This window comes from Fusarium tjaetaba (assembly GCF_013396195.1).
Source record: "Fusarium tjaetaba strain NRRL 66243 chromosome Unknown NRRL66243_c0000025, whole genome shotgun sequence".
NCBI classification, from domain to species: domain Eukaryota; kingdom Fungi; phylum Ascomycota; class Sordariomycetes; order Hypocreales; family Nectriaceae; genus Fusarium; species Fusarium tjaetaba.
In genome coordinates, this window is record NW_023501221.1 from 63,814 (window position 1) to 89,217 (window position 25,404).

Below are 25,404 nucleotides of genomic sequence, written 5' to 3' on the forward strand. Positions count from 1 at the left end.
GTAGCACTTAAGTGGTCAATACAAGTGAAAGCTTATGCCTTAGTCTACGACTCATCTAACTTGGTACTCCCGAGTTTGAAGAGAGCAGTAGAAGAAGAATTAAGATCCTGTGGCGCTAGGAATGCGGGGTTGTAATTGTAACAACAGCCTTGTTTTTTGCCTTTCGTAAACCGGCCAACAGAAGCTGAACTGAGATATGCCTCAAGAAGATCGCATGCACGATAAGCACAACTATCGAATCATAATGTTTTATCCTGCGCTTAGCCGCCCGGATCACCCAATCGTTGTGGGTATGTCTCATGACGCTTGTCGAATATTGAGGCCTGCTCCCGCGGATGCTGGCTTGCGGATCTTGCACTGAAGGTCACTTTCAGCTCGAACATTCAACTAACGTACCAGTACGTCCCTCATTCCAATCTCCAGTCGTAGTTAAATTGTATTCTTGAACTCGTCAAACAGCTGAGGCAGAAATGTAGCCAAATCTTCAGTGTATCAGTTATTGTAACAATGTCCAAGGGGGGGGAGAACTCACGCGACATCTCAACCGCGCAATGAACGCTGAGATCATGTCCTTGAGTCTCTCCGAAGACGTCAAGGAAGAATCGGGATCGTAGCTCTCGCTGTCCATCATCCTTTCGGCGGATCTGATGCATGAGGTAGGAGTTACCAGTGACGTTGGTAGTATGTCCTAAAAAGGTCAGCTAGAAGCAGGAAACCTGAGGAGGCCACCCACCACTAGTGATATGAGCCATGACAATTGTCTCGATGCCCTGCGGTTCGTAGTCACTGGTATTGAACCCGAGAGTTGCAGGGTCCACAAAGTTGACGGTCAGTTTAGTGGCAAAGTTACCGATGAACTCGTCTATCCAGGAGTATGATCCGATGTAACGTTCGGGCAAGGTCTTGTTACTCCAGTCAATCGCGTTTGGCATTCGGTCGGCATATTGATGAGCGACTGGATGCCAAAGTTTATATCTGATTTGACGTTAGCCTTGAGTAACGCATACCTTATAGCAAGGAAGCACCCATACCTTTGAGGGTCAACAAGGTGCCACCCAAACCACCAATCATACATATCTCCCGTGACTACCAATAGTTAGCATCTATGTTTCTATAGTCATACTTTGCCGCACCATTGCCCATATCATTACGGACGGCTATCATCAACTTGTTATCGTCGGTCACAGCCCAGCCGTTCTCCAACTGCAAGTATCCGGGCTGAGTTAGATAATGTGCTGGCTCTTGAGGCTTGAAAGCTAGATTAATAGTCAGCAGGGACGCAGAAATGATCTGAGGGTAACATACCGAGACTGCTGGTACGGGGACTTTCAGTAATTCCCTTTTGCACTTCATCCGAAATTTGCTTTATAGCAGGTTTCCAGTATTTGACAAACGGCCGATACCAGTCTTCCTCCTTGTAGCCGAGATAGTACAGCGACTTAGTGGACTGATAAGGCACTACGTTAACGGACGTCGAGTTCTCGGACAAGGTGAGGAGTGGAATCGGCGAGTAATGCTTTCCATCACGAGGATTGGCTGCGACTTGCGCAACGCTGGTCGCTGCAAAGATGAGAAGCAAAGCAACTTGGATATTCATTGTACTGGCGGCAAGAATGTGATAAGTCAGCCTGGTGAACGATGTTTCTCTAAGGTCTACAGAATATTGAGGAGATACGTAGCAGACGATGCTTTGATACTTCGGAGGTTGATGTCATAGCTCAACAGTGATTCAGATCGATCCACGAATGAATCACAGCGACCACCGCGTCTAATTTGGCTTAATACCAACGCTCCGAGATTGAACAGCACAGTCTGTGGAGATATTTACTGGCGTGTCTCCATTTGACAGCTCGCTTGGATTCGCCCCCATCAGATCCACACAGACGAAAGCCTTATTGTTATGCTGAGGTCATACAGCTGGCTCTGGTATGATGACTTAACACAGCAGTTGATGAGAAATGACCACCAGGATGGAGTGGTACTGATTGCTCTCATAAATACCTCCATTTGCTATAATGAAAGCACTGACAAAACAATATTTATCGAACAAGCCCACTTGATCTGTTGAGAAGACTAATTATATAGTTAAAGTATGTACACAGTAAAGGAATTCGAGACAGATAGTATGTGAGTATGCTAATTAACTTCCTCGAATGTCACAGCGTCAAGGTTGGCACCGGCATTGGCACAGCTGAATCCAAAAGTAACGCTAACATAGTCATACTGAGACAGCATCTCCTCCGTAAGCGTGCAAGTTGTATCCAGCGGCAGCCAGGTGTTTACGGCGCCGACAGGGCTGCCTACTACAGTTGAGTCCTGAATAAAATTCAAGTCGTTTGGGTCTCCAACGGTACAACCAAGGACGAAAGTATTGCATCCATCGCCAGTGACGCTACCAGTATAGTAGTCGACGCGGATGGAGCCTGCGAGTCGGTAAGAGGCTGCTTTGAGGTCTTTTATCTCGATCGCCTGGCAAATGTAGTTCGCGTATGAACCTCCGCCATCAATTCCAAATTCGAGTCGTCCAGAAGCGGGTCCTTCGAAGGGACTGGTGGTGTCGCGATTGACGGCGTCGGGGCCAATCGACAGCCAAGGCTCAGTAGTATCGAGATCGAAGCTGCTGTTGATGAGAAGAGGCGTTGGGTCTGCATCGGCTGCTGTAGTCGTGGTCGCAGTCTCGGTAGCGATCGTTGAGCCCTCGGTTGAGGTGACCTCTGTAGTTGCTTGAGTGGTAGTAATTGCCATACTAGTCTCAGTGTTGGTGGCAGCCGTAGTAGTATCGGAGGCAACCGTGGTAGTGTCGGTGTTGGGGATTACAGCAGCCGGCTTGAGCTCAACAGCGTCGAGATAAGCACCCGAATTAGAACAGGAGAACCCAAACACAACGCTGATATCGTCATCCCCAGCTATCATCTCGTCGGTGAAGGTACACGTAGTTTCTATCAGGGACCAGTCATCGGCGGAATTCTCTGCGCTTGCCCGCGCCACCGAAGCTGGCACGATAACCGAATTTTCACCAGATCCAGTGAGGCAAGCGGCGATGATGACACTGCAGCCATCTCCACTTTGACTATAGCTATCAACGCGGGTATGGCCTTGGAGGTCATATGAGCCCGCCTTGAGGATCTGCTTGTTGATCTTTTGGATAATAAGATCGGCATACTGGGCGCCACCGTTAGCTTCAAACTGGACTTTGCCAGAGGCTGGACTCTGGAATCCGCTGCCAAGGACCAGAGCATCTTCATGCTCCGTTAGCAACTGCCACGGGGCAGTTGTGCCATCTTCGAAGCCAGCGTTGGTGAGAAGAGGTTCGTCAACTGACGTGGTTGTCGTAGCGCTCTCGGCAACAGTCGTTGAGGCTTCGGTGCTGAGAGCCTCTGTAGTAGCATCAGTGGTCGCAGTCACTGTCTCACTTTCGGTCACAGTCTGGCTCTCAGTGATCGAGGTGCTGGTCTCAACATAAGTGGAAGACCCGGTAGTTTCGGTGGCAGACGTAGTGGTGGCCTTGGTGAACGACGGCTTACAGGGGCTTGCATTGGCCACTGAAGCCAGAGCTGCAAAAGCAGCAACAATCAACTTGTTTGAAACCATTTTGCGATGATCTCGATGAACAAAACAAACGAGTGTGAGTTGTAAACAGAAATCAGCGAATGGATCCAAGGCGAATTCAACACATGAGCGCAAATCGGGGGTATTCACCCTTTTATTCTGTATTTGAAAATGACGATGGGGGTCTGGACTCAATAGTTTGACCACACGGGCCATCAAGACAGACTTCAGCTGCACTTAAGCATATTTTACAGCGCCACTACTGGATCGATTGCAGTAGCGCCTCAATAGTCTCGAAAAATCGCGACCGCCAAGATCAATAATGCGCTTACTTAGCTGTTTCAATAAGGGCTTTGTCAGTTTAACTAGAGACTATTTATACCAGGCAGGAAGAAAAAGAAGGTTTACAGTAGTCAGAATAACCACTACGTCGGTTGTCAAGGCATTTCAAGGCATTGCCCGAAATGATGCAATGTGCAAGTGTGTGCGGTTTATATAATCTCTATACGCCAGGACAACGAGTAAGTATTTACCAAGCATAAGACAGTCCTTCATGCGGTGTGCAATTAATATTACAACCATCAGCCTTTGGATGCAGATGCAAATTCAGGATAGTAGTTGAACCTTAGCCACAGTTTAAGATGGCTATAAGACTTAGAAAATATTAAGCTATATCCCTCTATCCCTCCCTACCCACAACAACTTCCACTCCGTTCAGTAGATCGAACTTCTTGAACTGTCTCGCAGGAACGCGCCTCTGGAAAAGGATATCCAGCTCCTCAAATGTACGACCTTGACTCTCGGGAAGCCGGAAATAGCACCAGACAAGACATACAAGACTTATTCCACCAAAGAGGAAAGCCGTCTTACTACCCCAATTGGCCTCATCAGTATTGAGCATTAAAGGCATGACGATTGTGAACACAACGGAGGCGGCAGCCTGCACTGCTGTAGCCACAGCAATGGTCTTTTCTCTAAGACGGGTAGCTGAGATCTCGGAAATGATAACAAAACAGATGGGGCCGACCGTCATTTGGTATACGAAGGTCCAGATATCCATCAGCGTGGCTGTAGCCCATATGGCACCAGTGGTGCTTGAGATGCTGAGGAAGCCGATGATGAATAGGAGAGTCGTCATGACCATCATGCCCGCATTATAGATCGTGCGTCGACCAAGTTTGAACTATGTTATCCATGAGCTGATGCTTTGAAAGTTCAAGACTGGCGATGATACGTACCCAGTTCAGTAGAAACCACGAGAGAACCGTACCGGTAAAGCCCAGAGCGGTGTTACCAACACCCACTAGAGTACCAAGTCAGCATGTCTGTAGTTTTCGGCTTTAGGAACACGTACTGTTGAAAGAATCAGAGGGATTCAGGCCGGCCTTTTGGAAGAAGTATGTTGCATATCCAATAAGGGGATTACCACCAATGACTTGAATCAGGTAGACCATAACTGAGATCTCAGTGCGAACCAAATTCGCACTCTTGAAACACTCCAACCATGACGTGGACGACTCGATTTCTTGCTCCAGGAGATCTGTCTGTTCGATTCCAACAAGAGCCTTGTCAATATCGGGTCTGTTGGTGGATGAGGATAGTCCCACGAGCGCGGCACGTGCTGCCTCACGTCGGCCTTTGCGGACCAGCCAGTACGGACTTTCAGGGGCGAAGGGTAGACCGGCGAGAAGGATCGTTGGCCAGACCCATTGTATCGCAAAAGGGATCTTGTACGCCCACTCGTCCATACGGGTCTCTACACCAGCTGCGCAACCTTGGGCAATGAATTGGCCAATCACAAACGCCATGTTTATCGATGTGGTGAGGAAACCTCTCAGTGCCAGTGGGCACACTTCTGAGGCATACGTTGGTGCAATGACGACGTAGAATCCATAAGCCAAGCCGCCGAGAATCTCGCCCGCACAGAGCATGCCGATGCTTGTAGAGAAGAACTGCACAAAGACCAAGGCAATGGACCAGACGCAGCAGAAAGCTAATGTCTTCTTTCGACCAAACATCTCGAGGGGATAACCACTGGCCAGTGCTCCAAGAACCTGACCGATCGGATTACCCATTCCCAGAGCTGTCTGCCACGGCGCAGAAATCTCATAGCCATCGCCGCCATCAACCCGCTCACCATATTTTGTTTGAAATGCGGGCAGGGCGTAGAAAGAAGTGATGATCTGGGCATCAAAGCCAGCCATTATAACGGCAATTCCGAAGAAGAGAGCCCAGAAGACGGCCCATGGATACTGGCGAACGGCCTCACGGAAGCCAAGGTTGTGCTCTTCGACGGTGAGATCGCGGGTGGCATCGATCTCAAGGAGTTCAGATCTTTTCAGATCTGCCACTTCATGGTTATCTCTATTGGCTTCTTTGTCCAGGGTTGCCATTTTCAAAGATGTTGTATCATAATGGAGATGGTGGGGGGTGTGACAGCGGAAAGAGGAAGTGGTCCGCCTATAACGGCGAAGAATGGTATTTAAGTATCCAACGAAGATCAGTACACCAAGAGATATCCGTCTTGCTTATCCTTATCACCAGTTCTGCAGGGACCAGCCTAGAAATGTGATACCGGTAGCACCCCGCAGACATGCGTGTGCACGAGATAGCATCTCATTTCCCTATCGATAAAATGTAACACGCCAATGCAACGTTTCTTGGCCCCTTACGATAAGTAGTCAAGACTTACGTAGAGAAGGATCGTACTAAAATGCGGGGAAAGATATCGGACAGGGTTTGCCGGCATTCGCACCGACCGTTTGCCGGGTATTGTGCCTGAACCGGGTTAGTTTGGCTTGTCGAAGTTATCATCCATAAATGTGCAAGACTCCTTCGTGCTCATTGATACTCTCTATCGTGACGCTAGACGACAGAATCAGACAAGCCAGCTCACCTAATCAACCCCTCTTACACTACAGCTACCAAGTACGACACAAGATGGTTGCAACCGGCTCTCTCTCCGGGCCTCTATTCTCCCCAGACCTGATTGGAACTGATGTTGTGACATCCTTCCCTGAAGGTTACATTATCCGACCTTTAGAGCGAGGGGATTATGCAAAGGGATTCCTTGACTGTCTCAGCGTACTCTCTCATGTAGGGGACGTGTCTCAGGATCGCTTCGAGGAGAGGTTCGACTGGATGAAGACACAGGGCCAAGGGGTGCATCACCACGTGGTTATCGAGCATGAGAACCGAGTTGTCGGAACCGGTGCTCTTATCGTAGAGAGAAAGTTGTAAGTCTCCTAATTTGCTAAGGCGTCTGCATTGTCTTGATGCTAACCTCGTTTCGGCAGTATTCACAATCTTGGATCTATTGGACATATCGAGGAAATCGCCATTAGGAAAGATTTCCAAGGTAAAGGCCTTGGTCTAAAATTACTGGCCAGCCTGTCGTCTATTGCTAAGAATGTCGGGTGCTACAAGACGACTCTGGGGACGAGTCCGGACAACGAGCCGTTCTATGTCAAATGTGGCTACAACAAGTCGGGCAACATCATGAACCAATATTTCGAAGAGCCCAAGGAATCCTATTATCGGGGATAAGCCCGAGAAATCATCCTTCTCAATAGTACAGTCGTAGCTATTCCTAATCGATATCAATGGTGATCTCGACTCAAACAAGCTAGTTAGATAGGCGCCGGCCTTTTCCCGAAGTTTGCCGGTTCGCCGATTTATCGTCTCACCGACTTGAGGTCGATCACTTGCAAATTGATAAGAGCTAATTGGACCCGAATGAGTTTCTCAAACGTTGCATTCTCCATATCTGCAAATCATTAACGCGGGGAAAGTTATTATTGGCTGCAACGAGATAAGCTACCAAAGCCGAATATCCGTAGTTATGTATTAATAAGGAAACCCTTGCTAACGAAGCATCTTCACACGATTGGAGATAGCTTGCACTTAGTACCAAACCCATAATTTGCAATCTAAACTTTCTCGGTATCTGTCTCCTTGTTCAACATGGCACCCCATGCTGAACAGGATGAGTCTGCCCAGGGCATCACTCGACTCCCACCACCAGAACGTCCAGCCTTTTCTGCCTCGCCTCCACGTTTACTAATCATCGGCGCTGGGAACCGTGGCAAGGCCTACGCCGAGGCTATTAAGAATTCGAGTAATGGCGTTATCGTGGGCGTCGTGGAGCCTATCGCACTCAAGAGACGGCATCTCGGTCGCAAATACATCTGGGGTACGCGGGAGCCAGCTCCTGGGGAGGAGTTCCGCGACTGGCCAGAGTTCGTTCAATGGGAGCTTAGCCGACGTGAAGCAGTCGCTTCTGGGACTGCAGATGTGCCTGAGGGAGTTGATGCAGTCTTCATTTGCGTCCAAGATGGCATGCATAAGGATGTTGTTCTTGGCCTTGCACCGCTGAAACTACACATCATGTGCGAGAAGCCTCTAGCCCCCAATCTGGAGGATTGCATGGCGATCTATAGGAGCCTTTCGCCCGATCCCTCCGGATCCTCTGAAAGGCTGTTCGCTATCGGCCATGTCCTTCGTTACAGTCCTCACAACATGATGATGAGGAAACTTCTCCTTGAGGACAAGGTGATCGGAGACATCATGGCTGTTAATCACACAGAGCCAGTGGGCTGGTATCACTTTACACATAGTTACGTCAGGTAAGTTGTTGACTGATGGGTGGTCACAAGCGATAAAGACTAACACCGCTCTAGAGGAAACTGGCGCAATGAAAAGGCGGCAGCTCCATCCCTCCTTGCCAAGTCATGCCACGACATAGACATCCTCTACTGGATTTTAGCGGCCCCGCTTCCCGGCTCTAACAAGCCAACCCATGTCCCCAAAGACATAAGCTCTTCTGGATCCCTCCAATATTTCAGAAAAGAGAGAAAGCCTGTTGAAGCGGGAAACGCCACCAATTGCTTATCATGTGCTTATGAACCATCGTGCCAGTTTTCGGCCAAGCAGATTTACACAGGAGCTGATCTCAAGAGTCAGCAACAAGAGCACTTTTGCACGGTCGTCGCGCCGGAAATTGAAGACTGTATTCCAAATGGTGGGCCAGAAGCAGCCAAGAAGGCTGTTCTCTCCAAACTTGCCGAAGACTACTCGGAAGACACCCCGGCAGAAGAGGTTAGCAAGAGAAACACCTTTGGACGTTGTGTGTACGAATGTGATAATGATGTCTGCGACAACCAAGTTGTAACACTCTCTTGGGACGCCGACCCGATCGCAGCCCCGGGCGAAAAACCTCTGCAGGCTCTTAGTGGTAGAGGTAGCAAGACAGCTACATTGCATATGGTTGCGTTTACAGAAAAGATATGTACCCGGTTCACGCACATCTACGGTGTCCACGGAGAGATGTACGCCGACAGTTCTTCAATTACAGTTACAGACTTCAGGACCTGCAAGAAGACGGTTCACTACCCGCACATTCCCGAGGGCGGTGGCCATGGTGATGGGGACGAAGGGTTGACGAGGCAGTTCGTGCTGGCGGTTGATCGGGTAAAGAACCATGGTGAGAAGGTGTCAACGGCTCAGCGAGAGTATATCAAGTGCAATTTGAGGGATGTTATTATGAGTCACAGTATGGTATTTGCTGCTGAGGAGGCAAGGAAGGGGAAGAAGGTTATAGATTTTCCCGAGTGGTTTGAGAAGGAAGTTATGATAAAGCTAGGCACGTAAATGTTTCGAGTACAAGCATAGGTTGAGGGTAACCCATATCTCGTTTCTCTAATAAGCTCAGATACATTGTATGTGTGCTAGGCATGTCTGTTTGTCATGACTGAACATATTCCTGCCCTCTAGCCAAGTAACGAGACAATGCCAAATGGGCAGCGCCTGTCACGACTTGTGTTGCAGGCTCCATAAGTGGATAGAGCCTGTGACGGAGACTTTCAGGTAATTTCAACTTGATCCCCTGTAGCAAGTACTCCGATGTACAGAATTCTCCTCCAAGTATGATCCCCTTTTGGAGATTAGCATGTAAATAGTAAACGGATATTCAAACATACCTCGATAGGACTGCTAGACTTTACAATTATATGAGCCAGCAACCCCATAATGCCATCTATGAGGGGCTGAAAACAAGACAAGATTTCGGCATTTGTGTAAGTCATATAACCACCCTTGATCCCTGCTTCGAGGAATTCTGTTTCAAGTCCAACATCGATATCCCATTCTTGCCCATTGTTTCTGAATTCTGGCGTGATGCGTTTCTCGAAATCACTGACACACTTTGTATACACTTTGTTGGCTATTCTGGAGCTACTTGGAAGTCGCATAAGGCGGACTCTAGTCCGCACTATTTCGGCAAAGTGTTGTGCTATTAGAGTAGGCCTGGGAACATTTAGATAGTGTAACAAAGAAGTAAAAGGAACTCACACTAGCTTCTTACTAAACATAGACCAAGAAACGACAAAAGGCGGTTCTTGCAGAAGCTCACAGGAAGATATCTGTAATACCTTTTTCCCAAAGTGAGCAAAGATAAATATATCTTTCGGCTCTTGGTTAAGGGAATATCTGGCTATCGCGTCGTGAATTGATACTTCAGCTTGACTGACAAATGACACGCGTGTATCACGTTCGTCTCTTAAATATCCAGCTCTTTCAAGAACACGTTTCCATATCGTTTTATCCTTACCTTCCCAGATGTTTGGCCAGGTGAGAATCCAATGGATCCTCTGCTCATTCTCCAAGAATTTGTTTCCTATGCGTTGCTGCAATTGAGTTCCAATGGCACGCCTGACCTTATAGAGGAAATCGGCTGAGACATCTACAGCGTTAAGACCTGGAGGCGGCCGCGGAATTGACTCTTCTGTCTCTTGGGCCAAGAGCAGAGGAAGACCTTCAACCTTCTGGACGCCCGGCTTCGGATGTCCAGTCGACTCAATGGCGTTAGCAATGTCATGGCCCCAGCCAACTAACTTATTGTACTGATCATAGTAGATAACAGTGGGAACCTAGAAAGTTAGATATCATTCAGTGAGCTTCTATTCTATAATTTACCGATGATTGGCTGTAGGAGCCAGCCCCAGGCCACTCCCTGAGTAGCTCTGATATCGGGTTCTTAAGGTCGTTGATAACGTATGCAACCTTAGTACTGGCACCTCCTATGTTCATGAAGTCGATTGACACAAATATCTGATATTGGGGTTCAGGTGTGGGCACAGGTGCCATGCTATATGGCGATGGTGGTGGGGGGGATTGATAACGATGTGGTTCGTAAGTGTAGGCATATTGCATGAGCTGTCGATCTTCTGTTGTTGAATGGGTAGGTGGTGGTAGTGAATAAGCCATAGGAGCTGTTCTGGCACTTGGTGGCCGAGACTTGAAGTAGTCAATGATGATTTGCTGATTCTCTTTGATAAGATCATCGTTCCAACCTCTGACCCGAAGACCGGCGCCAATGTGATTACGCCATTGAGGATCGAACGCATCCAGGAGTCCAAATCCAGCCAGGTTGTTGCTGTGGGTATATGATATATTGGTGCTTGTTTGGGGCTGCTCTGCTTGTTGTTGAGGATATGGCCCCAGGCTTTGTGGGCGATGTATTGTGTCCGGATTTTGGATAGCCTTTCGAGAGACAGGAGGTTGTAAAGATGGCCCTACTTTTGGACTTGTTTGCATGTGCTTCAGAGAATAATGAGCCCTGGTCTGATGACTATTCTGTGTTGGTGGACTTGTGTACTGAGAACCGAAGGTTTTGGGGTACTGAAATCTACCAGCAGCCGGGGCTGGGTCAGAAGCTGCCATCGCGTATGGTTGGCTCTGAGGATACTCTTGCTGAAAAGCCAATGGCTGCTGAGTTTGTGAGACCGCGTCACTATCGTTGCTTGGTCTGTTCAAGCTCCCAACTGAACGGTCCAGATAGGCCAATGCTCCTTGATCGGTCTGAAGAGTCGCGTGGCTCGGGATAAAGCTTTGATGGACCTCTGCTTCCATCGTCTTGTTTCTCGCCACGCAGATGCGCACAAGCAAACTCAGGGTTTCCCAGCATCCCCAATGATCCTTACCGAGAACCTTTCTCTTGCCCCAAAGGGCACGCTTGCAACACTTTTCGGCTTCCTCAAGCTTGGAGTCATCTAAATAAGCAAGGGCCAAGGCGTGCATTCCGTGGTACACGAGTATGTCATTTGTCTTTCGCTCAAATGCGATTGGAGACATGATTTCGTCTGCTTCTGTCCACTTTTCTTGCCGCATGCATGCATATGCTAGTCGTACCCTCATGGCAGTGATGTCGCTTGCAGGTCTCGAACTCAATTCACCGTGCTCGATAGCACCTCTATAGAATTTTTCTGCCTTTGCGTGGTCACCTTCCGCCTCATTCTTGATCGCTAGTTCTTCTATCCTTCTAGCAAACTCGGTCTCACTGTCCGAGTCGGCGTCGACAGGGGAACGTGGCTCTTCATCCACTGGTGGAGGTATCCATCTCTCGATCATTGATGCTTGCGCTTCCGTTAGAGGGTCGCCCATGATACTTCCTCCCCAGACCGTGGATCTAGGTCCCTCTCTCATTATGGTACTTGCGCTTGAGTGGAAGCTTTCTGCCACCTGAACAAATTGGCGGAGATTTTGGGTGGCTCGATCGTCCTCTTCGCGTCCGCTAGAGGGGCCAGGGCTTGCCGAGCTACTTGTGTGCAAAGCGACCTCAACATACCGCAGCTGGGACTTGATTTCGGAGAGGGCCTTGAAAACCGAGTCCTGTGAGGAATTGCTGTGAATTAGGAGACAGCTATCCACGTTAGTCATCACTCCAGACCCCGATGACCATACCTACACATTGATCATCTGAAAAGCACCAGTCATTGCAGTGTTGTATGACTTGATTCTGTCCTTATAAATAGTGATATCTTTAGACCGCAGGCTAAACTTGATTTGCTTGGTTGGCTTGCGCAAGAACCTTCGGTTAAAGCGGTTTGTTTTCTCAAGCTCGGCCATCAGCTGATTAAGCTTGTTGAACGTGTTGTTGATATCATCGAGGGTGGCACTAATACTACCCCAGAGGGCATTATCAGGATCGATCTCGGCCACAACGGCTTGCGGGACCCGGCCTGAGGCATTGCTGACGGAGTCCAGGACTCGCGACAGAATCGAGACCTCCTCAAACAAGTTGGAGATATTCTCGTCGACTTCGACAGTGTCTTGTATCCATGTGTATAGCGTCTTAACTATTGTCCCACAGCTGATAGCGAGGCCGGCGGCTCCTGACGCGATGGATAATGGATCCATCCGAGGCGATCTGGCGCGAAGGTTGGGTTGAAAATGGAGCGAGCCACAGCTGAACTCTTGGTGCGGGGTGACATTATGCTCCAATTGGGAATGCCGCTCCTACGTCCCAAAGAGGCAAACCGAGTCCCCAACTCAGATTCCAATAAGACTAAAGTCATAATTTCTACCTCGTAGCATTCAATAAAATATCTTGTACTGGCGTAAGGTTAGGGTTTTAAAATGGTAGTACAGTGTCTAATTCTTGTGCTACGCAAGAGGCCAGCCCTCGATTTGTCTACTCAAAAGTACCACTTGATTTATTGCCTTGCGGTATGTCTTTTCATGATCGTACTGCCTGACAGTTTTTGACAGGTGGTTCCCCTTTTTCTAATCATAACTTACTCCAAAGCGAAAGCAAAGTCCCTGCTATTCTTGAAAGTTTCTTCTGTGGGGTCTTTTTGTGCCGGATATACGGCTGTAAATATGACACATGTTAGCATCTGTATGAGACGTTCAAGATCCGGCAAGTTATAGCGCGATCAGCCCTAGAGCCCGCAAAAACAGCAGCATGATATTAACTCGAAGCCATGCTCCGCTCTGCCATGGATAATCCACCTGCGCCTCTCTTGATGTCCTGATGACGCATGACGGATGGCCCGTTGCAGTAAAAATAGTTGCATCCCGGATGATCGTTGATAGCCGCCCACATTCCGACCCGAGATCCTCGTGGTGGAAGGACAGAAAACTCGGCACATTAATCTCAGTTGAGATAAACACAGAACTAAACTTGGTGTAAAATTAATGAAGGCTGTGAAGTGTTAGTTTTGCTATTCTATTTTAATTTCCTGGGTCTTTTTGCTCCAGTCCTTCCCCTGGTGCATCAAGTTACTAAGCGGCGCGGAAGTTGACGACGCAATTGCCGCCGCGTCAAGGCGCGCTAGGGAATGCGCAGCATGTTCTTATAATAGGACGCGTAAAGGTAGTTTAAGCTTGTAATAGAAACATACGAAAAACGAAGGATGAGCCTCATGCGGGTACTATACTTAGATAAAGATGAAAGGTTTGCATCTGGGCCTGTGCCATGATTGACTATAAGATATGAACAGAAGTATCATCTGGAACACTTGCAGCAACTGTTCAATAACACCACTGCAATACAGTCGCTTCATCCCCACAATGCGTTCTTCATCGTTTCTCTGGGCCCTAGGCGCGAGCGTCCTTGCGCACGCCCATGGTATCCGGGTCGAACGCTCAGAGAATCGCCTTATCAAGAGACCCGCTTCACCAGATGACGTCTCCTCATCCTCCATCGATTCAGTGTGGCATGCAAAACTACAAGACGATGGACTCGTGAAGTTGGACTTCCACCGGTTGATCCAGCGTCAAGACAGCAGTTCAGCGGATACCGGCACTTCAGCAGACGCTAAGAGCACGTCAACCAAAGATACCTCAGTGGCTTCTACCACTAAAGATGAAGCTACGACGACAGCTGAGGATAAAAGTACCACGCTCGAAACAACTGCGTCGACGATAGATGCATCAACTACTGAAGAAAGCTCCGTGTCATCGATAACCAGCACCTCAACCTCAACCTCAAGCATAGCATCATCGACAAGCACGACCTCAACCTCCACGGAACCCGGCGCCTCCTGCTACAGCACGACCGTCAAGAGCAGCACCATCTGCGAAACGACCGGAATGACCACATTGACATGTTATGCCGCGAATATTACTTCGAGCACCTGTTCACCGGGTCTTCTATGCACGACACAGTCAAGCAACGGAGTTACGATCTGCATGGAACTTCAGAATGAAGTTGGTACAGCTGGTATTATCATCGCTTCTGTTTTCTCAGCACTTATACTCATTTGTGCTTGTACCCTTATTACCATGTGTTATAGGGATAAGAGCAAGCAGAGGAGGCAGGAGGAGTTGAGACGAGTGAGATCGGTCAAGATTGCCGAGAGGGCTACTCTGTTGCAACGTGCGCAGTAGGGCTGGGGGTTGGAGGATAATGGGTTGGTGTAGGGACAAGTATGGCACCTAGCAAGGGATCTGATGCGATCGATTCCATAGATCGATGGGATTGAGGGCTACGCTACGATATCTAGATGAGGAAGGGTGTGTGAATTAAAACCACGATACAATAAAATTTAGGCGTTGAACTCGTTGCCTTCTGTACTGATGACAAAGCGCATTTCGATCAACATGATGTTCGGGTTTCTTGCCGCGGTTCCCCTCAAAAGGCGGGGTCTAGATATGAATCCAACACTAACAACAACACAACACCCTCTACTATTTGAACATTTACCGCAAACTGACGATGTCATCCAAACCGTCCTTCGACGCCCTACCCCTCCGAAAAGATGGTCCTCCGGGAAATGCCTGGGGTCTTTTCGGTGACAATGACGAATGCGGGATGTTAAACCTCTTGACCCCAGAAATCATAGCAAAAGCGGCATCAGAGATTCGCGATGGCGTTCGAGTTTCTACTGATTGGCCTCTCAATCGAATGTCACGACCTTGCTTTGGACGCGCCCCTTTCAAGCATGAGATCACTACCAAAGCTCCCCGTGCTGTTAATGATGATACTCTGACGTTTAATACACAGAGTAGTTCGCAGTGGGATGGATTCAGGCATTATGCTTATCAGAAGGAGAAGCTTTGGTTCAATGGGAAGAGCCTTGATGATCTCTTAGCTTCAGATGTCAACGGCATTCATAGTGAGTTATACTCGCTCCAAGTGGACATTACTGACGTGTATAGCTTGGGTTGAGCGAGGCGGTATTGTTGGACGTGGAGTACTACTCGACTATGCATCTTGGGCAGATAAGAACCACATCGCCTTAACTCCCTTCGAAACCAAGTCGATTACCGTCTTGTCACTAAAGGAAGCTGCAAAAAGCCAAGGAACAAAATTCCAACGAGGCGACATTCTGTTCATTCGCACAGGATGGGTCCGAGCCTATGACAAGCTGTCCGATGATGAGTGCAAGACATTAGCAGATTACAAAGTCCCGCCAGCTCATGGGGTCGAGTCTTCAGAGGATACACTCCGATGGCTCTGGGAGCAAGACTTTGCAGCAGTTGCTGGTGATCAACCTAGCATGGAGGCATGGCCTTGTCAGAATACGGATTTCTTTTTGCATGAGTGGTTATTGGCGGGTTGGGGGATGCCAATTGGGGAGTTGTTTGACTTAGAGGCTTTGAGCGAAGAGTGTGAGAAGCGGGGAAGATGGTCGTTCTTCTTTTCGAGTATGCCTCTTAAGGTAAATTTATCCAGATGCCCCATGTTTATGAGCTACTGATCTGATGCTTGTTAGGTACCTGGGGGCGTGGCTAGTCCACCAAACGGTGTAGCTATCTTCTGATTCAATGATTAAATGTGGTCATATTGCGATGTTTATAGGATGAATCAACCAATGGGGATGCCAAAGAGTGGCGGGCTTTTGTATCGTAGCTCATAATAAGTCTGTCCAGCTGTTAATGTTCATCCAGTCCTGATCCGATGTGAAATTGCTGAACTGATGCAATCCCTCCCCTCCAAGCAATCTATTCCAATCAGGCGGACTCTCCGGCACCATAACTTGTTCGCCCTGCAACCTCTGTGTAACAAGCGTCTCATACTCACGATGCAGTTCCTCAAAGACACTATGTACAGCCTCCGCATTAGGCCAGTGTCTCGCCAGTAATATCGTTGACCTCAAGAGTCTCGATAACCTTTCAAGCGCATTAATTGCGACTAAAAAGGTCTGTGACGCGACAGCTGCGCGAATTTCACCAGCAAACTGTATACCAGCTGCTGTTACTGCGCTGACGGAGGTAAAGTGGCATTGGCGCAGTTCATCGCGTGCCGTAAGCTTCTCGAGCGATGTAACAATTGCTTGGGCTGCTGCTGAGCAGATTGACTGGCTGCTTTGTTCAAGGAGATTTCGGTGGAGGTGCAAAAGGAGGAGATTGTAGTGCATTCTGAGATGGCATGTCCATGAGTCGTCGTCTTCTGCGACGGTGGATATGCCTGAGCGGAGGGACCATAGACCGAGACGCGCGTCGATTGATGCTACATCTATGAGACGATCTCGCGCAGGTGCGTTGAGTGTAATAACGTCGAGACCGATGTAAGCCAGATCGACGAGGTGGTTCAGAAAGTCAGGGCTGACTCCAGATTCGGCGGTTGTTGGGTCATTACTCGGTGTATCGGTAATATCCTCCTGCTGGAGCGGCAGCTGATCAATATCCTCCGCTCTCACCGCACAAGGTCTTCCTGTCTCCAATGACGAAAAGACTTCACAGAAGAAAGCAGACCACCAACAACGTCGATACTGCGCCATCTCTGTAGATGGTAGTTGAGAGCTTCTCCGATGAGCACCGAGACCAGTACCTATTCGTACAGCAATTCCGGCCCAGTACCACGGTCCACCGGCAACTGTATCCCCGTCACCAATATGCCATGTGAACAGAGCAGCTGCTTGGAGAAGGTGCATCCGATCTGATTCGTGTCGCATATGGTACAGCATACTAGCTCTTCTGAAAAGTCTGTTCTGGACGGCATGGCGATCAGTGGCGACGAGGGGATGCGCACATGCGTGAGCGCCAGCCATGAGGACGGATTGGAACAGCAGAAGTGGCGGAGGATTATCGGGCGTACGATACCGAGCGAGAAATTCTGGCTTTGACACGATGGGCAGAAATGGGTGGATATGATCGAAGTAGGCTTGTACCAACGCATCGCGAACCTCTTGCGCCGGGAAAGAAGATACTTCCGTCACCAAGTCTTGAGTCACCCATGAGTTTGGTGTAGGTTTCCATGATTTGACCTGTCTAATCGGAGGATATGGGTAATGTAATGGCTTTCCACCTATCCTATCGCTGCTGGTGCTTCCATCTGCAGATTCTTGAAACGAGCCATGGGTATCCGGTCCAGTAGGCGCAGACAAAGGCCGTTGGTCGCCAAGAATTGAAGAATAAGGCTGCCTGAAAGAGCGATGTAAGTCGACAAGATGAACCAGGTTCGACACAGCGGTGCCGACGTAGGCGATGCGAAAGCTCTTTGTCGAAGCAAAAACAGCCCAAGCTGCAGCACCGATACCATGCTTGAAGAACCTAGCCAGTCCCTCCCGAGCGAGCTTCTCTTGGCCATCTGAGCGCGATGCATCGTTCGATGTCTTATCACGCCGCTCAGATGCAGATGAAGCCTCGGGTCCGAGCATCGAAAGATGATCATCCCGCTCAACGGCTCCGGCATCCGGATCCGGCTGCGATATTCCTGGTGATCTGCCCGGTGTATCGCGATCATATGCACTTCGATCAACCACCGAGCTTCTTCTCGCAACAGCCCATTTCGCCGTAGACCTGTGCCGTCATCAGCTTATCATTTTCGTTCTCACGCGGGCGCGTCGGAGCCGTACCGGCATTCGAACCCGGACTTTTCACAGACGGAGCATGGGCCTGATGGTCGGTCTACTATGTCGCAGCGGACTTTGCGGCGGCGGCATAAATCACATGCTTTTCTCTGCTGGCGACGACGTTTGTCTTGTAGGGACTTTTGAGGCGTCGGGTCCATGGTTGGTAGAGTAGATGAGTGGATTGAGGAGAAATCGGAACCGGTGGATCAGTGGGAGGCTGACATGAATGGTTAGTGTCGGCTCCTGAGCGGAGAGCCGAGAACGGGCATTAGACGGGGATAGTGGCATGACCAGCAATCTGGCATTTGTACAGATTATTGACGCGATTGAAGTCAATAATAAGGTCCACCGTCCCAAAATGTCGAAATCACTTATCATGAAGCAGATTGAGACCGTGGGTTGGTCCGCCTCCTTGATTCCGAAACCGGTCTCCCGCGTCAATGGTTGGAGATCAGCCTCCGTGATGTGGAGCTACCCCGTACTTGTCTCACCAATCCGACGCATGCCTCACGTCCATCAATCATCGACTCGGCCAAGAAAACACCGAACTCTGATGTTAGGTGTCAAAATAATCTTAGTTTAAAGTCCCCTAAACTAAGACTAGACTTACCTAAACGCTTTTATCACTTAGGTTAAGGTCCTGAGTTTTCTTTCCTCCCCTATTCAGCCATCATCGACAGTTACTAAATCATGACGCGATCTCTTCAAGGCTCCGTTGTTCTCGTAACAGCCGGTACATCTGGTCTCGGTCTATGCGTGGCGGAAAAGTTGATTCAATCAGGCGCCTCAGTAGTCATCAATTACGCCAACAACGAGGAACGAGCCCACGATGCTTTCATACACCTGAACGAACTAGCTGCGAAGACTTTCTCACAAGATACTGGACCGCGCTGTTTGAAAATAAAGGCTGATGTGACTAAGAAAGAAGGAATTTATGAGTTGGTCAACCAGACGGTATCTGCCATGGGGAGAATTGATGCCGTGGTTTCAAATGCTGGATGGACCAAGTTTGCTAACTTCCACGACATCGATGATAATGTTGATGAGGAAGTTTGGGATCGCTGCTATGCGGCTAATGTCAAGTCGCACATGTTCCTCTGTCACGCAGTGAAGAAGTATTTGGAGGAGGCCAAAGGTGCATTTGTTATGACTGCTTCTGTCGCGGGAGTTAAGCCCAGCGGGAGCTCAATCGTGAGTAAAATAGCAATCACCCATCTACGAGAAGATAGTGCTAAGGTTTTGTCATAGGCCTATTCTGTCACCAAGGCTGCTCAGATCCATCTAGCAAAGACTTTGGCGACGGTCATGGCACCATCAATTCGTGTCAACTCTGTATCCCCAAGTTTCATGGAAACGGTAAGCTCTGAGAGTCCCTAAATCCGTGGTATTACTGACTTGATTCTTAAGAATTGGATTGTCAATATGCCGCAATCAAAGATCGACGATGCAAGAGAAAAGACTCTCCTCAAGCAAATTGCCAAAGTCGAGGTACGCAAGCTGAAATTATCATGCCATTGGAAAAGTACTAATTACCAAAATAGGACGTGGCAGAACAGATTATCTTGCTCATCAAATCGGAATCCGTGACTGGATCCAATATCGTCATTGATGCCGGGTTTTCTATCTAGGCTTGCGAAACATACTGTAACACGAGAGTAAAATGAGATCTTAAAGTGATCGATTGGAAAGATGGGGCGGATCCGAGGATGACGCTCGGCGATTTCTCAATTCGTGGATTACTCCCGATGCTTAGATCCTACGCGCCAAGCTTGGTTCAATCTCCATACAGGGTAACCATGAAATACAACTCAGATGCAAATTTACGTATATTTACTTCAATTGGGAAATGCCTACATAGTCTAACATGGTCTGATCAACTTCTGCCTTGGAATTCATTCTCAGTTCCTTGAAATGACGTCCGTTGAGCCAGGAATGATGTATATGTTGGGGGCCGTTTGCTCAATCATCCTTATGAAGGATTCACCAAGAGTAATTGTCACTCTGCGCCTGTCACAAACGGAATGATACTAACCAACAGAGCTTAAGTCTATCACTCTTGGCAAATTGTCGCGTGACATTGAAAATGCCCAGGAACAATGACGATGATTCCCCTTGGCATATCCCCCCAAACACAAAAGCCCCCGCTTATCGCGTTACAGATCCATTCTTCAGCTTCTTTGCCGTTACAAAGTATAGTGAGCGAGCTTAAACGAATATGCCCACTTCTACAGAGTTCTTTGGTGTTACTGCCCACAATCTGGGTCCATTGACTACAACCTTCACAGCCCCTTCAGCCTGTGCAACTGGCACAGATCATCATGTCATCGTCAACGGAAGCGCACCAAACGAATTCTGGGGCCAACCGACGTGCGGCATCAAAGATCGTGGTAGCTGCATGCCCAATGGGAAATCTTACGATTCGCTGCGAAGTGTAACGACGCCGTTGGATCGGGTATGGTATCATTATTACTCGCCCGGCATAGCCTGTCCATCTGGTTGGACTACCGCCGGTAATCTAGTCAAAGACGGAGATTCATCTCTTAGCGCATCCGGTGTTTTTTCGCGCCCATTACGGACAGCTACCTTTGAGGCTCAACCACTCGAGCCTTCTGACTTCTGGGGCCAAATCATGAATGTCTCAGAGACGATAGCCTTGTGCTGCCCGAGGTATGTTGGAACATGTATTTTTGCATCGAGACCTAGACTGACAGTTCAAGTGATTACGTGGCCGACCCCCAAGGAAACTGTTTCTCAACGGTCGGTCCAATGAGTGAATTTAACTATTCATCCATGTGCTACAGCCCGGCGCCCGTGCAAGTGATAACTGTCACGAGTGTGGATGGCGCTTCGTTGACAAAGCCATTGATTTCTTTCGACGTTCAGTCAACAGCAGCAGCTTCGACATATGAAGATGATAGACTGATTACTCATTCACGATATTCATCTGAGCTTGTTGTTGCTACCTGGGTGCCTTTTGTGCCTTTGGTTCACCAACAGTCTGATCTGGATGAGGCTGAGGAGGAGGATGATGGTGATGAGAATGATGACGGAGATGACGGTGACAGTGAGGGTAGTGATGGAAATGCTGCTTCCACTAAGGCTCCTGGAAGTGGAGTTGTGAGTGTTCTTGGATTGACTCTGGGTATCTTGGCTGGAATGGGCATGCTTCTATGATATATGTTCATATTTCTTCAGCTTGACGATTTTGTTTTCGGCTGCCAAGGATTAACATTCGTTTTAATCCAGGGCAGATGTTTACGGACAACCCAATCGCATTTAAGAATTTGTGTTCAGGCTCGATGTTTTTCTTAATCTTATACCCTATTATCGAGATATGCTACCTTGAGACATTGATGAAGCTCGGCTCTGGAGATTTCCAGGTTTCTGTAACATGCGCGATGTGACGTTCACTCAATGACGTGGCCTTTTAGAGGCTAGAACTCGCACCTAATGCCTACTCGGGAAACAACCTTAATCGATTTGATCGTAGCGCAATAAGATGGACGAATGATGTGCTCAATTGGATTCACAAAACCAGGGTTATAGGCTCTAACACGGTCCATTCTCATCCGGTAGCAATCTGACACATCTGGTGTAGTAACCCCTCCAGGGGCCGCCTCAGCCAAAACTGACTATGTAATCGTATACATGAAACAAACCACCAACGGCATTCGGCAACGTTTCAACCGAACACATTTATTCACTTACAAGGCACACGGTATTACCAATGAAACCAAACCCCAAACTTGACATCCCTAGTCGTCGATTCGCAACTCCACTATAGATCAACGATTCCGCCAAGGGAAAGCTTAACAGTCGATCCCAAGTTTGAGACCTGTATCAGCATCTGGGGAACAAGTCCATTCTTGGCGTTTGGTGTATCAGCAAAGTTTCCGAAGTTAAGCTTTTGGTTGGAATCTATTTTGAGATCTTGTTTGAGAGGGTTGTAGTGGGATCTGGGAAATACATGTATAAGAAGACTGGCTTGTTCCCACCAAACATATTTCTCGTCATCCACACTCACCTCTCATTTTTCTGACTATTAAGATTCGCTTGACGCGACTAATTCTCTTCTCTTTTTGGACTGGTGCCTTTTTACAATCAATAACTGCCGGGCAGCTTTTTTTCCTTAATTGTTTAAACACAATCATTTGACAATACTCACTATGTATTTCTCCAACATCGTTATCGGTGCTCTCGCAGCCCAGGCCCTGTCGGGTGACAGAAGGCCAACTCCAGCACTAGCTGGAAAGTTCGCGGTATGTATCTTATCTTCGACTTCGGTCCACCCAAGCTAATAAGTCCCCAGGCCTTGATGGCTTCTGCAGCTCTACCAGTCTCTGGTGTCCCAGTGATTGGCCTCATCGAACCTCGATCGGTAAGTGCATACGATCTGATGCATAGTTATCCATTACTGACTTGGGCAGCCCGAGATCTTGGTGCTAGGTGGTGGTGGTCAGCAGAACCAGCAACAGGGTGGCAACGATGACGCTCAAGACGATGATCAAGACGAACAAGACGACCAGAACGAGCAAGATGACGAGAACGCACAAGATAACCAGGACGGCCAGGACGGACAAAATGGCGGTGGCAGACAAGGTCGAGGTGGTAGAAACGGCAACAATAACAACAACGGCAATGGTCAAGACAACGGCAACGGTCAGGGTAACGGCAATGGAGGCAACCAAAACAACGGAGGAAACCAGGGCGATCAAGCTACTGCCACTGAGTCCCTTGCTACCGGTGTTGACACAGCCACTGGCACCGCCACCGACGTTGCCACTGATGTCGGTGCCATCCAGAGCCGCATCGCCAATGAGACCGTCGTCACCCGATCTCTTGGTCCCGGCCAGCTTCTCCCCCCGGGCCAGACTGATGCTGTCAACACTCCTGGCCAGGAGACTCCTGCAGCTACCCCTACAGGTGCTGCCGGCGAGACACCTGCTGCCGGCGATACTGCTGCCGTTACTGAAGCCCCTGCTGCTACCAACACTGCTGCTGCCGAAGCTACGGTCACTGTCACCGCTACGGTCACTGTTGACAACGGTAATGGCAATGGTAACGGCAACGGTAATGGACGGGGACGAAACAGGGGCGGTAACAATGGCAACAACGGCAATGGCAACAATGGCAACGCTGGCCAGAACAACGGCAATGATGCTGCCAATGGGGGTAATGCTCAGAACGGAGACAATGCCCAGAACGGAGGTAACGGAAACAACAACGGTAACGCCAACGACGGCGCTGCTAACAATGGTGGTGCTGCCAATGGAAACAAGGGCAACGCTGGTAACAACGATGGCGCCGCTGCAGGAGGCGACGCCGCTCAAGGTGACAATGCTGCTGGCGCCGCTGGTGCCGGAGGTCTTCTGGGCAGCATCCTTGAGCGCCTGACAGGAGGAGCAGGAGCTGGTGCAGCTGCCGGTGCCGGTAACAACTAGACGACTCGTATCTATTTGCAGGAGGGATCTCTCTGATATGATACTGGGATTGACTGGTGCAGGACACCGGCGAGCAGGCCTGGGATGATAGATTGGTTCTCGGTGTAGTGTAGTTATATGTACTAGTAATCCAACCGGCTTCTGAACTTTCTTTGCCTCATACCCAAAAGTCTTCTTCATCATGATTATCTGGATTCAACTTGCAGTCCATCAGTGTACGAGCCTCCTGGTTCATCCCCTCCGGTATAAGCCAGAAGCGGTATTGTGGCCCCTCGTCATGTCTATAACCGTGTGCCTGGGGGTCGATAGCGCTCCAGAGTTTGTAATATTCACGAGGCCGCTCAGTACCCTCTTTACGAAAATCATAATCTCTGGCCATGAGCCGCAACTCTTCTGTGACCAGTTCAACCAGTGATGCATCGTCCGTAGCGATTGTGAACATGTTGATATTTTCCATGAATCTTCGAACATCTTCGATGTATTCGATTACCTCCAACAGATTTGCTGTTTCTGACGGGACGTCGGGTGTAAATCCATCATATCTCCAGTATGTATTGAATTGAGATTGGGGACCGAAATAGAGGACTCATGTCGATCTGGCCAAGAGGCGGTCTTTGAGGAATCCAGTAGCGAGTCTGATGACAATTATATCGCCAGCTGGCACTATGGGTCCTGCCGCCTCCAATCTGGCTCCAAGGAATGATATTTGCTTCTCAGGGTTGAATTTGATGAGTTCGTCGTACGCAGTATCCTGGAGAATAGGAAGCTTGCTTGGGTGGAAAAGTTTATTGACTTCCACGTTAAATACTTCCTCTTCATCTTCGTAATCCTCCTCCTCATTGTCCTCATACTCTTCTTCCTCTTTGTACTCTTCTTCCTCACTCGAGGAAGATTCACAATTCAGGAAGTCTTCTGAGGCAGACATTTTAGCCGATGGGTGCTTAATTGAAGGTTTACTGATGCTCGTGCTCAAGATCGTGGATTTCTCACCGCCAATTGTAAACCCTAGACCAGTTGGCTGCATAAGCCCTGCATAGCATTGGTGCATAACTTACAGATAAGATAAGAATTCCCATTGCCAGCATTTATCCGCTTTTTCATAAAATTCCAACATTATAAGCGGGCAGGCGGGCTTATCCTTCATCAATTGAAAGCGCGATTCGCAAGCGCATCAGCAGCCACGTTCATCTGTCTTGGGACGTGCCAAAACTTGATCTCCATATTCCGACCACCAGACCAAGTCAAGTCAAGTCATCAATGATGTCTTTGATCTCCAGCAAGAAATTCCAGTGCGCCACCCTTTGACCTCGGGAATTTCTACCACAATTATCCATCCATGCACTCATATACTCCGTAAAGGCTCGGACCAGATATAAAGAGTCTGACACAATGTAAACTCTTTTGAGACAGAGCGGTAACTCATCACGTATCATCTCCAGTGCTACGAGCAAAGCATAAAGCTCCGCGTAAGTGCTGGTCTGCGGCGCGTTGGGCGGCAGAAGACTCCAGTTGTTGTACTGCGAGTTGGGACCAAAGAAAACTCCCCAGCCGCCTCGGGCATACTGTGTTCCATTTCGTCGGCATGCTCCGTCGATTTGAATAGCCACTGAAGATTCATCTTTGACCAATTGGTAGGGCCCTGCAAAGTATCGAATATGTTGAATGCCTATACGCCGGTTGTAGGCTATGAGTACGTCCTTGGGAACATTCCGGTGTTGTTGACTGTTATCTGGGTTGAATAATTCGATGCTGGACTCGTATACGTCGCAGTCTTCAACAACTTCACACCACCCACAGTAGCCAGTTGTCTCTATAATCATTTTTGTTGTTTTTGG

At 48.7% G+C, this 25,404-nt stretch overlaps 14 protein-coding genes across 14 annotated transcripts; 7 read left to right on the top strand and 7 right to left on the bottom strand.

Annotated features, from left to right (window-relative positions):
* Window positions 1-429: 429 nt before the first annotated feature.
* On the bottom strand, window positions 430-1,597 carry FTJAE_1279 (phloretin hydrolase; the record flags this gene model as incomplete). Its single annotated transcript, XM_037345870.1, has 6 exons — window positions 430-482; window positions 533-688; window positions 734-975; window positions 1,032-1,086; window positions 1,134-1,256; window positions 1,306-1,597. 6 exons carry the CDS (start codon window positions 1,595-1,597, stop codon window positions 430-432), a joined length of 921 nt encoding a protein of 306 aa, XP_037211568.1.
* Window positions 1,598-2,136: 539 nt separating this feature from the next.
* FTJAE_1280 (uncharacterized protein) lies at window positions 2,137-3,591 on the bottom strand (the record flags this gene model as incomplete). The annotated part of the gene is made up of 1 exon (XM_037345882.1): window positions 2,137-3,591. The coding sequence occupies one exon, from the start codon at window positions 3,589-3,591 to the stop codon at window positions 2,137-2,139; it is 1,455 nt and encodes a 484-aa protein (XP_037211569.1).
* Window positions 3,592-4,228: 637 nt separating this feature from the next.
* On the bottom strand, window positions 4,229-5,942 carry FTJAE_1281 (maltose permease; the record flags this gene model as incomplete). Its single annotated transcript, XM_037345893.1, has 3 exons — window positions 4,229-4,732; window positions 4,788-4,852; window positions 4,904-5,942. The coding sequence occupies 3 exons, from the start codon at window positions 5,940-5,942 to the stop codon at window positions 4,229-4,231; spliced, it is 1,608 nt and encodes a 535-aa protein (XP_037211570.1).
* Window positions 5,943-6,489: 547 nt separating this feature from the next.
* FTJAE_1282 (glucosamine-phosphate n-acetyltransferase) lies at window positions 6,490-7,095 on the top strand (the record flags this gene model as incomplete). The annotated part of the gene is made up of 2 exons (XM_037345903.1): window positions 6,490-6,785; window positions 6,846-7,095. The coding sequence occupies 2 exons, from the start codon at window positions 6,490-6,492 to the stop codon at window positions 7,093-7,095; spliced, it is 546 nt and encodes a 181-aa protein (XP_037211571.1).
* Window positions 7,096-7,512: 417 nt separating this feature from the next.
* On the top strand, window positions 7,513-9,198 carry FTJAE_1283 (oxidoreductase; the record flags this gene model as incomplete). The annotated part of the gene is made up of 2 exons (XM_037345914.1): window positions 7,513-8,174; window positions 8,229-9,198. The coding sequence occupies 2 exons, from the start codon at window positions 7,513-7,515 to the stop codon at window positions 9,196-9,198; spliced, it is 1,632 nt and encodes a 543-aa protein (XP_037211572.1).
* Window positions 9,199-9,841: 643 nt separating this feature from the next.
* FTJAE_1284 (uncharacterized protein) lies at window positions 9,842-12,818 on the bottom strand (the record flags this gene model as incomplete). Its single annotated transcript, XM_037345924.1, has 5 exons — window positions 9,842-9,852; window positions 10,157-10,475; window positions 10,522-12,229; window positions 12,293-12,656; window positions 12,725-12,818. The coding sequence occupies 5 exons, from the start codon at window positions 12,816-12,818 to the stop codon at window positions 9,842-9,844; spliced, it is 2,496 nt and encodes an 831-aa protein (XP_037211573.1).
* A 1,081-nt stretch (window positions 12,819-13,899) lies between these two features.
* Window positions 13,900-14,718, top strand: FTJAE_1285 (uncharacterized protein; the record flags this gene model as incomplete). Its single annotated transcript, XM_037345933.1, has 1 exon — window positions 13,900-14,718. One exon carries the CDS (start codon window positions 13,900-13,902, stop codon window positions 14,716-14,718), a length of 819 nt encoding a protein of 272 aa, XP_037211574.1.
* Window positions 14,719-15,046: 328 nt separating this feature from the next.
* On the top strand, window positions 15,047-16,094 carry FTJAE_1286 (uncharacterized protein; the record flags this gene model as incomplete). The annotated part of the gene is made up of 3 exons (XM_037345944.1): window positions 15,047-15,446; window positions 15,490-15,992; window positions 16,047-16,094. The coding sequence occupies 3 exons, from the start codon at window positions 15,047-15,049 to the stop codon at window positions 16,092-16,094; spliced, it is 951 nt and encodes a 316-aa protein (XP_037211575.1).
* A 90-nt stretch (window positions 16,095-16,184) lies between these two features.
* Window positions 16,185-18,286, bottom strand: FTJAE_1287 (cutinase transcription factor 1 beta; the record flags this gene model as incomplete). Its single annotated transcript, XM_037345955.1, has 2 exons — window positions 16,185-18,075; window positions 18,132-18,286. 2 exons carry the CDS (start codon window positions 18,284-18,286, stop codon window positions 16,185-16,187), a joined length of 2,046 nt encoding a protein of 681 aa, XP_037211576.1.
* Window positions 18,287-18,818: 532 nt separating this feature from the next.
* Window positions 18,819-19,756, top strand: FTJAE_1288 (cis-1 2-dihydro-1 2-dihydroxynaphthalene dehydrogenase; the record flags this gene model as incomplete). The annotated part of the gene is made up of 4 exons (XM_037345966.1): window positions 18,819-19,319; window positions 19,377-19,484; window positions 19,536-19,616; window positions 19,670-19,756. The coding sequence occupies 4 exons, from the start codon at window positions 18,819-18,821 to the stop codon at window positions 19,754-19,756; spliced, it is 777 nt and encodes a 258-aa protein (XP_037211577.1).
* Window positions 19,757-20,343: 587 nt separating this feature from the next.
* On the top strand, window positions 20,344-21,302 carry FTJAE_1289 (uncharacterized protein; the record flags this gene model as incomplete). The annotated part of the gene is made up of 2 exons (XM_037345977.1): window positions 20,344-20,795; window positions 20,846-21,302. 2 exons carry the CDS (start codon window positions 20,344-20,346, stop codon window positions 21,300-21,302), a joined length of 909 nt encoding a protein of 302 aa, XP_037211578.1.
* A 992-nt stretch (window positions 21,303-22,294) lies between these two features.
* Window positions 22,295-23,569, top strand: FTJAE_1290 (uncharacterized protein; the record flags this gene model as incomplete). Its single annotated transcript, XM_037345989.1, has 3 exons — window positions 22,295-22,387; window positions 22,438-22,506; window positions 22,556-23,569. 3 exons carry the CDS (start codon window positions 22,295-22,297, stop codon window positions 23,567-23,569), a joined length of 1,176 nt encoding a protein of 391 aa, XP_037211579.1.
* Window positions 23,570-23,580: 11 nt separating this feature from the next.
* FTJAE_1291 (uncharacterized protein) lies at window positions 23,581-24,011 on the bottom strand (the record flags this gene model as incomplete). Its single annotated transcript, XM_037346000.1, has 2 exons — window positions 23,581-23,667; window positions 23,733-24,011. 2 exons carry the CDS (start codon window positions 24,009-24,011, stop codon window positions 23,581-23,583), a joined length of 366 nt encoding a protein of 121 aa, XP_037211580.1.
* Window positions 24,012-24,155: 144 nt separating this feature from the next.
* On the bottom strand, window positions 24,156-25,389 carry FTJAE_1292 (NAD dependent epimerase; the record flags this gene model as incomplete). Its single annotated transcript, XM_037346011.1, has 2 exons — window positions 24,156-24,598; window positions 24,978-25,389. 2 exons carry the CDS (start codon window positions 25,387-25,389, stop codon window positions 24,156-24,158), a joined length of 855 nt encoding a protein of 284 aa, XP_037211581.1.
* Between the last annotated feature and the right edge of the window lie 15 nt (window positions 25,390-25,404).